At 32.8% G+C, this 13,178-nt stretch overlaps 1 protein-coding gene across 1 annotated transcript in view; it reads right to left on the bottom strand.

Annotated features, from left to right (window-relative positions):
* LRP1B (LDL receptor related protein 1B) overlaps window positions 1-13,178 on the bottom strand; it is a 1,903,200-nt gene that overhangs the window by 249,879 nt on the left and 1,640,143 nt on the right. Inside the window, exon 60 of the mRNA XM_047873645.1 lies at window positions 5,642-5,841. Coding sequence (XP_047729601.1) covers window positions 5,642-5,841 — 200 coding nt within the window. The remainder of the gene's footprint in view (window positions 1-5,641; window positions 5,842-13,178) is intronic.

The raw sequence follows: 13,178 nt of genomic DNA, 5'->3' as shown, positions 1-13,178 counted from the left end.
TGCTTTTTAGGGAAAGATACATTACATTAGAGGTTGTTTAATCATATCCTTAGAATACCTCTTATGCTGACCCTTTTGTTAAAGTTAATGCACCTCTCATCAAAGCAGAGCTTTTCAAGAAGAATCTCTAAGTTATGCCTAATTTGGTACTTATTAAATTCCTCGTAAAATGGACAAATATATGTGATACTAATGTCATCAAAATTACAAGTTCTTTTTCCCTAGATAAGTGCATAATATAAAATATTCACTTAATATTTGCACCTCGACCACCAATATTTCTTCTATTTTAGGCTTACAGATGCATCTCTCTCCTATGTTTTTTATCCAATTAACTTTTGAATGTAATACTTTATCCCCATTCCCACAGCTATAATCACTTCAAATATTTTCTCCTAAAATATTTTAACAGCCTCTAAATTGGTTGCTTTTCTAGGGTCTTTCATTTTCTATACTGTTGTCAAGTTTAATGACAGCACTCTTTCAGCTAAACACCATCAATGGCTCCCTATGACCTAGAGAATAAATTCCAAATTATTTAGCATACAAGGTCTGTCACAATCTAGCCTAAATTTGCCCATGTTCATCTAGTGACATTATCTCCCTCTTATATAACTTCTAGTCATGGCCAAATTGTATAAACCTCATGCTGCTTCAAGACTCTATTACATCTTTTTACATGCTGTTCCCTCTGTGTGAAGAATCCTTTATACATTTCACCATATGGAGAACTTGTACCAATATCTCACATTTCTCAAAGATTCCCTTACTTCAGCAATAGCTTTCTTACTACTCCATGCATTTTCAAAATATTTTGCATATTCCTCTAACCCCAATCTAATTTATGTTTTTACTTGCATATCAGCATTTTCCATTATTACAAGTGCTTTAAAACCACAAATGTATTCATCTTTGTAACTTGAGAGCCTAGCATAAGATAAGACATGGCATCGAAAGAGCCATCAATATTTGTTGAATGAATACATGAATGACTGAATGGGCAGATCGAAAGGGAAGAAATCAAAAAGTAAAAAAAAAAAAAAAATGAACTAATGAAAATTTGATTTAAATAAAACTCAGTCATCCAGGAGCATATATAATATTCTATGGCATCATTTTATTAAACCATATCAATATATAATTATTATAGTAAATACTAGAAAAATGATATACAGAGGCATTAGGAAGAGGTTCACAAGACTAAGATTGCATCTAGATGTGCCTAAGCTGGCAAACTGACTGTTTATTTGTTTATTTAATTTTGCAATGTGGTGTTTAGACTGGTAGGAAGGTGGGTTGGGGTAGAGGAGATAGCAGAGAAAGATAGATGGAAATTCTTAAGCAAATTATAAGTCACATATACCATGGAGGTAATCGGATCTATTGTTTAGGGCATAGAATTCTGAATTTTTAGAATTTCTTAGGCTGGATAAATAATAATTAAGTAATGTTTTATGTATGAAATTACTGAATGGTCAAATAAGAATATGTTTGGAGGAAAAAAAAACTGTCATGGTTTAATTTTTCTCCATTATTAAGATTTGGCTTATCAAATGGAAGCCAAAATTCTGAAATTTCTCATATATCTTTCATATTCTCAAATTACTTTGTCATGACTGACATATCCCACTCTTAATAAGCTTCGGTCCCACTCTCTAAGAATAAATGAGAACAATAACACTAGTCTAGTTAAGAGAATAAGAAAAGAGATCAGTGACCAAACTAATGGGAAAGTTACTATTGATGTCAAAGTCGCATTTTCCACCTCCAAATACACAATCAAGAAACCACAGCATTCTCTATGTCTTTACCAGGAAAGTGCGAGAAATATAAAAATGCTACTCCCCTTCACAAACATGACAAATGAATGCCTCTTTTTCCACTGACTGTGGAATTAGCATAATTTAGGCTGCCTACAATGAGTAGCTCATTAGTAACTACTAGGTAATTGTTGGCTTACATTCAGTTATTGGCAGATGCCTGATAAGATGCTTAATGAATTTTTCATTAGTCTTTCTGAGAAAGCCTTCAGGAGAAAATACTTCTGATGGCATCAACTCTTTTACTTTCTTTTTCTCCCCTGGAGCCTCCAAGTATTTTCAAAATCAAATTTTAAAATGTTGATAACATCATACCTGGGTATCTTTCAGCCAAATATTTTACTCTAATAAATATAGTGCTATTTCTCCCTGCTATATATGTCCTCCTACCCAAAGTCACCACGAGTACCATGATTGAAAGATGCTTCATTTATACATATTTAATTTTGTATTAAGTTTTCAAAGCATTAGTCACCCACATATCTGACATCATTTTTAATAATGAATCGGGGATGGAATCAATAGTTTCTAACAGACAACATTTTTAACTACAATTTGTGTTCAAACACGAAGTCTCCAATGCAAATAGGCAAATATTTGATGCTGAAATATATGTTTTCAATATTCACTTATCTGACCAAAACTTGTTTAAATAATATTGTACAGTGAACATTTTTAGTAGAAAGTAAGACATTCACAACAACCTAGAGCTTTATATAGATGCTAAAAATAAATGGGTTCCTAGTTACATGGGGAAAATACTGATTACCACAATAAAACTTTCAATTATATCATCTGAGAATGTTGCAGAACATTTCATTATTGATTCTTTGGAGAAGATATAACTGCTGAATGCTAAGTGTGATTCTGATTTGTCAACATTACTTTTGCTGTAATTAAAATCCTAAAGTCATCTTTAAATAATTCTTCACTCAAATTGCATCCTGATGAGTTTCTTTATCTCTATAATTGGATTGCCAACACCTAAATAAGTGACTCATCCAACTACACTTGTGATACCTCAATGTTCTTACCCTTAAAAAAGCACCTCGAAAAGCTTTCTGTCAGCAATGATAGTTAGAATAATATATTTGTTTAAACATCAACTGAGAAGAACTTAGGCAAAATAATTAAGTGGTATGACTTCAGTGACTTTTGTCTCCTTTATTTTTATTTGTTTACTTATTCATTTACTTTTAAACTCTGTGACTTGATCCTTCTGAGGACTGCACACTGGCACACATTTGCAAGGTCTCACCTGGCAATAAGATTATCAATAATCCTCTCTTATCATCTCCTCCCATTTCCCTCCACCCAGGGTGTTGTTCTAAGCTTACTGCCAGAGAAGAAAGCAGCCTGATAAGCTAAACCATGCTACTGTGTGGGCTTTCTTTGGGACCTCTCTGTGAAGATAGGTCCCTCTTACTATTTGAAGATAAAAACACCTAATAACAAAGGTGATGTTAGGTCAATAAAGATGAATAAAAAGCCATCAGTAAAAAGCCATTTGTCTTCCCTGACTTCATACTGTCTTCAATCATCAAGACAGTATGGTACTGGCACAAGAACAGACACTCAGATCAATGGAACAGCATAGAGAACCCAGAATGGGTCCACAAACATATGGCCAACTAATCTTTGACAAAACAGGAAAGAATATCCAATGGAATAAAGACAGTCTCTTCAGCAAGCGGTGCTGGAAAACTGGACAGTGACATGCAGAAGAGTGAACCTGGACCACTTTCTTACACCGTACACAAAAATAAACTCAAAATGGATGAAAGACCTAAATGTAAGACAGGAAACCATCAAAATACTCAAGGAGAAAGCAGGCAAAAACCTCTTTGACCTTGGCTGCTGTACTTTCTTACTCAACACGTCTCTGGAGGCAAGGGAAACAAAAGCAAAAATGAACTATTGGGACCTCATCAAAGTAAATAGCTTCTGCACAGCAAAGGAAACAATCAGCAAAACTAAAAGGCAACTGACAGAATGGGAGAAGATATCTGCAAACGACATATCAGAAAAAGGGTTAGTATCCAAAATCTATAAAGAACTTATCAAACTCAACACCCAAAAAAACAAATAATCCAGTGAAGAAATGGGCAGAGGACATGAACAGACACTTCTTCAAAGAAGACATCCAGATGGCCAACCGACACATGAAAAAATGTTCAACATCACTCATCATCAGGGAAATACAAATCAAAACCACAATGAGATACCACCTCACACCTGTCAGAATGGCTCACATTAACAACTCGGGCAACAACAGATGTTGGCGAGGATGCAGAGAAAGAGGATCTCTTTTGCATTGCTGGTGGGAATGCAAACTGGTGCAGCCACTCTGGAAAACAGTATGGAGGTTCCTCAAAAAATTAAAGTAGAACTACCCTATTACCCAGCAATTGCACTACTAGGTATTTATCCAAGGGATACAGGTGTGCTGTTTTTAAGGGGCACATGCACCCCAATGTTTATAGCAGCACTACCAACAACAGGCAAAGTATGGAAATAATTCAAATGTCCATTGGCAGATAGGTTGATAAAGAAGATATGGTATGTATATACAATGGAGTATTACTCAGCAATCAAAAAGAATGAAATCTTGCCATTTGCAACTATGTGGATGGAACTAGAGGGTATTATGCTAAGTGAAATTAGTCAGAGAAAGACAAATATCATATGATTTCACTCATATGAGTACTTTAAGAGACAAAAACAGATGAACATAAGGGAAGGGAAGTGAAAATAATAAAAGAACAGGGAGGGAGACAAAACATAAGAGACTCTTAAATATGGAGAACAGAGGGTTGCTGGAGGGGTTGTGGAGGGTGGATGGACTAAAAGGGTAAGGGGCACTAAGGAATCTACTCCTGAAATCATTGTTGCACTATATGCTAACTTGGATGTATATTAAAAGATAAAAATAAATAAAAAATAAATAAAAAATTATCTTCTTCATTCTGGGAAAAGTGTCATCTTTAAACCTCTAAAGTATTTTGAGTGTTCACTGGAATTATTTGTGGTTTCTGTTACATCCCTGTCATCTTTGTCTTTGTCATCATGTCCTTCTCCATTGCTCTTATGAATTCCCTCATCCTCAGCTATTTTTCTTTAAGACCTCCCCGTCATCCCTAATTCCAGTGTTACTTTCCTCATATCTAAATGCTTTATTCATATCCTTTATATTGAGTTTTTTAATCTACTCAGAGTTATAAAAAATAGAAAAGTAAAGTATCTGTAGAATTTTATATTCATTCATATTCAAATAATTTCCTGTACGTTACTGTAATTTGATGGCTGTTTTCCAGTTTAATTTTAGTGGCCATTGTTGATTAGATAACAATAAATTTGATCATGTATGCAGTAGAATTGATAACTTTTAAATGCTATTACTTCACTGTCTTTCGAGAACTATACTCTTATTTGTTTTTTTTAAAAAAACTTAGCCCTACCAGATTGCAATAATAATCTTATGTTTACAGGCATATAACCTTCTATCTCAATCCGTTAAAGATTGTATGTATATATTAACTAAGAAAAATATTGTTCATTTACTGTAAAAACTACTTTGAAAGATACAATTAGAGAAAATATTGTCAATGACTTTTATACATGATTACAGAAGTTCTGAGTAAATATATCTAATTCTTATTTACCAATATTGTCATAAAGGAACATGATCATGTAATCTTAAGTTACAAAATTAATTTAATGAGAAAAATTATATATAATGAATACATAAGTGTGTACATATTTTCTAAATGAATAATGTACGTACTGATAAAATACTGAGTCATTTGTGTTACTGGACCAACCTGTGTGTCTATGAGATCCATCCATGTTGCTAAATTCAATATGATTTTCATCAGCCCAGTAGAGTCTACGGTTTACATAATCTATAGTTAGTGCCATAGGTCTGGAAATCTTGGTTTCTATGACAACACTCTGATTGGTTCCATCCATTCCAACACGGCCAATGTGAGGATACTCACAGCAATCAATCCAATACAAATACCTAGGAAAAAAAAATCAATAACAATTTTGTTTACAGACACTCAGGGAGTAAAACATCACATGATATTTCACTTATTTTCTCAGCTATTCCCTAGTTAATTCTTGGTATCTCTAAGAACTGTAACTTCTAAGAAGCATACCTTAATGCAAGCTTTTATGATTTTTATTAAACATATAGTACACTTTGAAATATCCATATAATTTTAAACATGTTTCCTTTAGCACACAAACCCATATATGTATATTATATAACATATAATATATCTGCAAGTGTTAACAAGGTACAGATCTCTAAAACTAACAGAGGTAAGCCTTCAAACTGCATCTGTAATGTTGGAGGAATAACACTATCTAGATATATACGTTTTTCTTTTGGCTCATTACCAGTGAAAAATTCAAAATGATTTATGGAGGAGTACTTTATATTTTCCTGAATATGCATTGTTCAGTGTGGTAGCCTTTAGCTAATTGTGACTCTTTACATTTAAATTCATTAAAATCATATAAAATTAAGTAGACTGAATTGTTCCTCAGTCATACTAGCCACATTTCAAGTGCTAGATAATCATATGTTGGACAACATTGATTTCAATTATGTTATTGGAAGTTCTAGAGTAAGGTATTTCAGATAGTAGGGAAAAAAAACAATAAAAGGAAGAAAATTATATTGCTACTAAAACTAATTGAGGTAAACATAAATATTGCATCCCATAAAATGTAAATACTATATAAGTGACAGGAATTACTGAGAAATTTCTATTTAATTAAACCAATTATTTTTTATCATAGTGGAAAAAGCCACTTTATGTTTTGAATATGTTCCTTCTCTCTACAATTCAAGATATGAGTTAGAGGATCTTTAATGTCCTTTTCACATTCCAACACTAAAACTGAAACTTACTAACCCAATTAGTTGCCCCAGATCCATTCTTTTCTTTTTAGTAAGTGTAGAACCATGAACAATTAATTCTTCAAATTTGGAGAATGTATAATTAAAATAATATGGTATGAAAATTATTCTATATGGTTTATAACTGGCATATTTAGTTTAAAATCAAACTTTTCTTAAAGAAAACTTTTTCTCATACATTCTGACAGTGATAGTTATGTGTAGACATTTTAACCACACACTATAACAAAATAAAAGTTTTGAGGGAAAACCATTTATCAGATACTGGGCGAACATAAATGATAATTGTAAGAAATATGGGCATTTTTGTGCTGACAATCATTTTGGGGTGTTCTGCATAAAGGCAGGGGATAATGGATTATAAAGATTTTTTAAAAGTTATTTACTAGCCAAAATATCATTAAGAGTCCTAATTAAGCAGGGCAGTTAAAATGAGAAATATGTATCTATCTGGTAAGGACTAAATGAAAAGTAGATTCAAGAGCTGAGATTCACAGAGAGCTCTGAGAGTGAGAATTTAAAAGCAAATTTGAATCTGGAAATACAACAGTCAAGTTTGTATAAGATGATACTGGAATTGCTACCCAATGCTTATGTATATCTATGTAGTTCTGCACAAATTGAAAACCTCAAATCATCAAATAATACTAGATATCAAGCCTTTCAGAAATGGATTAAGTGTACTTCTTAAATCTTCAATTATTTTAAGTTATTTAAATCTTGAATTATTATACTTTTATTTATAAAGCAAACATATGTCAGCAAACACATTGTGTCTAGAAAACCACACAATATGTTTCTTTCTAGTAAATTTATGGAGGTACACCTTGCTGTCTTGCCCGAGATAATGGCAGTATAGATAAAGGGGAAGAAACTGAATCAGAAAGAAGTAAAAATGCAAAGACAGTTTATCTCATTGAAATCAGAACATTCCTCCTTGCCTTACTGACTCTGAATCTTGGTAACACTAATATAGCATTTTTTTTTCCTTAATAGATGATATCGTATGCCAGCTTCTCTCAACCATGTTAGATATGACCAAATATATTTGGGCTTCTATACAACCATGATGTTTTTGAGACTAAATATAAGCAAATAAAAATTTAAAGCAGTACTGCAATAACTTCTGTAACATTAAAAATAACATGCCAATTTGGACTTAATTAGAGGCAGTATTCATATTTCTATTTAGCTATTTACTCTACATGTGTTTGCATTATAATTAAAAAACATCCCAAAAGTAAAAAAAAAAAAAAAAAGAGGAAAAAAAAAAAAAAGAAAAGTTTGCTCCATCAAATGTTATCAACAAAGTATTGCAAACTACAGAATGTGAATATAATGTTTTTGAAGTCATTAAGTAAATTATGAATTCCAAATGGTCAGACCTCCATATAATAGCAATTTAAAATTTTTATTTGTAATCTGAATTTTTTTTTTCTTTTTGGCTAGTCTTATCACCACCTTGAACCAAGATACCAAGAATAGGAAGAGCACATTTCATGGTGTCTAACATCTGTTATATCAGTCGCAGAAAACTCTTTAACAGCTCTCATCCTAAAATCCTGTCCTTGCCATTCAAACTCTCCTTTTTTAGGCACAAACACACTTCTTCCAGTTACTCCCCACCATTAAAAAATGTGTCAGTTCTAGGGCATCTGGGTGTTTCAGATGGTTAAGCACCTGATTCTTGATTTCGGCTCAGGTCATGATCTCATGATTAGGGAGTTCAAGCCCCGCATTGGGCTCTGTGCTGACACTGTGGAGCCTGCTTGAGATTCTCTTTCCTTCTCTCTCTGCCTCTCCCTTGCTTGCACTCTCTCTCTCTCTCTCAAAATAAATAAACATTAAAAATATTTATTTAAAAATGTGTCCGTTCAGCTCAAGTTGGATTATTTACAGTCCCACATTTTCACTTCTGTGTTTCCATGAGATCACTGGCCCTTCTCCTTCCCCTTCAATTATATAGATCTTCTCATTCAGACATAATTTGCTTTGCCCTTCTATTATCCACAAATTCTTCCCTGATCAATGTTACTTCACATTTTTCAAGAGGGTTACAAGATTGTGAAATGCTTTGTTAAACAAAGTAAGCATCATCTTTTTTATCATGAGAGCCATTAATATGCTTTAATCTGACATAGTGATTCTCTTGGAACTATAGTGTCCCTTTCTTTATCACATAGTCTTGGGTGATAGCATTTATTTTCCTAGTAAATAGAACAGGAAACAAACTTTGGGAAACTGTGTTTTAGGTTTTCTGTCCTACAGAATTACTTTTTTTTTAATTGCATGTATAATTGAACAATGTATATATTGTAAACATAGGAACCCCCAAGGCAGTAATGATGTAGATTCTCAGGTCTCCTAATCAGATCAGAGAATCTACCTCAATAAGTCAGCGGGTGTAACAACTGTAATAAACCCAAGAGCCTTTTTTTTTTTCCTGAGAGAGAGAGAGAGAGAGAGAGAGAGAACATGAGGGAGAGGGAGAATATCAAGCAGGCTCCATGCTCTGCACAAAGCCCTATGAGGGGCTCAATTACACAACCCTGGGATCATGACCTGAGCCAAGATCAAGAGTCAAAGGCTCAAATGACTGAGCCACCCAGGCACCCCAGCCCAGAACCATTTTTAAGTAGATTGAGAACATATTTTGAAACAATAATTTGTTGAGGCAATATTATGTACCAGATACTTCTTAGAATTAGAACACCGAGATAAACAGATATGATTTTTGTGTTTAAAAATCTCTCAGTGAATACAATGGTGGTAGATGTAAAACAAATGAAAACAATATTATGATAAAACTATTTTACTATGGAGGCACAAAAGAGGGAATAATAATTTTACTTAGATGGAAGAAAGCATGAAAGAAATCTCGTGCTCACTGATAGTTCTTTGAAACATAAATCTTATTTTCATAGCTATCTTAAGATAAGAATAATCTTTATCTTTTTCAGATTTTAGAACAAAGTATAACTAAATTGACGATTTTAATGCTGTAACAGGTCTTAAAGATAATGTAGCCTAATACCTTCATTTTACTGATAAACTGAGACCATATAAGATTATGTGTGTTGTCATAGTCTACTATGATACAGTTGAAACAAGGGCTCAGCTCTCTAGATTTATAGAATAGCTTTTTCTCTAAGAAGAACTATGTAGAGTCCTAAGGAAATGAATTCTAGAAACAGATTAATTGGGTTCAGATTTCAGGTCCACACATTACTAACTATGTGAGTCAGGACACTTTAATTAGCCTCCGTGAGCCTGTATTTACTCACATGTTGAAAAGAAAAATAATAATATTAGTTCCCTAATAATTATAGGGAAAAATTTAGAAAACTGATAAGCATGGAGTGTTTAGCAAACATTAACTATTATTATTCATCTGTACTAGATATGTAAAATATATCACATAAATGTGTACACTTTCTGTATATTGGTTTTATTTAATAGGTTATTAATAGGTTATTGTGTTTGGTTAATAGTTTACCTGTTGCATCCAGATTGTGTGTATAGTATTACACGATTTTTCTTGATTTTGTGTTATTACATGATTTTTTTATTTAAGTACTTATCAACCAAAAGAATATATTCTATTGCATGGAAGAAAAGTATAGTTTAACTGTATTCAGGTATAAATGCGTCTTCACAGACACAGGATTTCTCTCTTCTTATGGGTAGCTACCTTCTGATGACTAAATTTCATTTCCTTTTCCATACTTAAGCCCTATTACTATCCTTTTTTTTCAAGTTTTTCAATAAGTCTGTACTAGTGTACTGGTATTTTCAACACCTGAAATTCAACTTCTTAAAAACTAGCTGAGAACAAAATTTTTTGTAAATAATTAAAGCTGAAAAATGAAAACTTCAGTGAAAGTATCAAAAGAGGAGTTCTAAATCTCACCCATATGGTAGGTAATGTTTACCTAAGATCACATCTGAAAAACCTCAGCCCCAAATAATATCTACTCTGTAAGTTATAACAAAGTGTGAACATAGACAACAATGCCAGCTGTAACCATAACAACAGACTTCTGTGGTTCCTGAGGATGTCTTTTATAGTTTAATGGAATATACTACATTTCTTTAAAGCAAATTAAAGTAGAAGTCTACTCAGTTTTTACTGTTTTCCCCCCAAAATTTAGGGAATATACTCAGAGACAATTCTTCCAACTGCAATTGTTTCTTATTTGAATTATAAATTTTTTTATATTAATTTCCTGTATATTTTGACTAAACATAGGAATATAGGTTTAAAAATTGGTAGGGAAAGGATGGTTTTATGTGGCTGTTTATTTTAATAAAATATTTATTTCCCCACAGAAATCAGAAACTGAGTTTTCATTCCTGGTATACCTTTCCTTCCCTTACAACAAAAGTTCCCTTATGACTCTTGTCCTTGAAACATGCAGGTTATTTACATACCGATGTATTGGTTTGGGCAATGATGCAGGTACAATGTCCCTGTAGCTATAACCCTATTTGCTGTGTACATCCAGTTGCCCATTTATTATTTCCTTTTGCAGTGAATTTAACAACTTCTGTATTAGGCACAAAAAATGATCAAGCCATGGCCCTTTTGCTAAAAGAACTCATTTTCTAGATGGAGAGATAAATATTTATACCAATATATACACCTGAAATTAATACAATATTTTATGCCAGTTATACCTCAAAAAATAAATTAAAAAAATTTTAAAGTCATATAATGGAATGTGTTCAATATGTGGGTCTTCTTAGCCAGAACTGGGGAAAGTTTCACATAGGAACAGATATTTTCTGCTCTTTTTGGAAAAACAGAAAGTTATTCCAACTAGAGGAAAATAAAAAGGGCATTCTACGAAGAAAGAATGACATAAGGCAAGATACAGAAGCATAAAATGTGTCCTTTCCAAATTTATTTGCACTATCATTACCTACATTGGCAATAATCTCTTCCAATCACAAGTTCTTTAAAGTCCTCTTTGCTTTCCCAGAGAGCTTACTTATTCTTTTGGCCTGAAATACCTCCTGCTCTGAAGAGCACTGCATCACTGGCTAATTCTTACTCCACTAGTTTTATCCAGGAAGGTTCTCTGATTCCAGTTGAGATAAAAACATTTTCTATTTCCCCCCTATTTTTATAAACTTAAAAAAAACGCATTGTATTATAATTATTTATTTACCTACCCACTGAACCATGAAACACCTGGAGATAGCACTGTGCCTTTTATTTTTATACTCCTACCTAGAGCACTGCCAGATGTACACTAAATGTTAAAGAAATCTGAGTTGAATAAATGAATGGGTACATTAATTTTCTGTTAACTAGTCATATCACACATTCACTTTATTGTCTATCATAATGGTCTTTTGCTATGTGATTACCTGAAATAACATGTTAATCATCCAAAAAGATATAATAATGCTCAGTATGGCTTTAATATTATATTTTCTATTGCACTTTAAAATGTGTATATGTGTGTATATTTTTTTCTGCATAAACAACTCTTATAAATATTGATGTAAATAATATTAATTGCCCCAAACTTATGATAGATTAAAACAGTAATTCTCAAACTAAACCAGACAACAGAATGATTAGGATAATTGGATCTCAGCTGAATTTCAATATAACAACCAGGAAGATGATTGATCTGTCTACTTGTATCTTCTTTACCATTCTTACTTAGTAACTACCATATCCAAATTGATATTGTGACCACTGGGATACTATTATTTAAAAAATATAATATTTATTTATTTTTGAGAGAGAGAGAGCGAGAGAGAGCGAGCAGGAATGGGGGAGGGGCAGAACGAGAGGAAGACACAGAATCCAAAGCAGGCTCCAGGCTTTGAGATGTCAGCACAGAGCCCGACACAGGGCTTGAATTCACAGACCTCACGATCATGAGTTACTTCATTACATTAGTCCAGTGATCTTTACTCTCCTGTAAACAAATCCTTGCCTCATTCCTCACTAAACATCAGGACAGAAATCACATTTCTCCAGGAAACAGGGGCCAGTAGTATTGGCAAATTCAAAACATGCATAAATTGCAATGTTATTCTGATGTGGAAAGGTACAAGGGGATTTTTATTACATAATTATTACAATATAAGTTGATACATTTTGAAGTAGAATTACACAATATTTTAGACAGTTATGGAAACTTCACCCTGAAGCTAGTCTCATAAAAACTAAAATCCAAGTTGTCCTATTGTCTCACTCTGGGGAATGAGAAAAACAGAATGAACAAAAAGGTGTCATTAAATTTTACGTGTTAAAATAGGTAGCTTTAATTGTTTCATAAGAAGATGCCATTTTTATCTGTTTCTTTTTGTTATAATGTGGCATATCCATATCATAATAAAATATTATCCAAAATTGAAATCAATGGAGTCTTTCATAACATTTACAATAATTTAGTACTTCACCGTTT

Source organism: Prionailurus viverrinus, chromosome C1, assembly GCF_022837055.1.
Source record: "Prionailurus viverrinus isolate Anna chromosome C1, UM_Priviv_1.0, whole genome shotgun sequence".
Lineage (NCBI taxonomy): Eukaryota > Metazoa > Chordata > Mammalia > Carnivora > Felidae > Prionailurus > Prionailurus viverrinus.
This window is presented reverse-complemented; position numbering and strand designations above follow the sequence as displayed.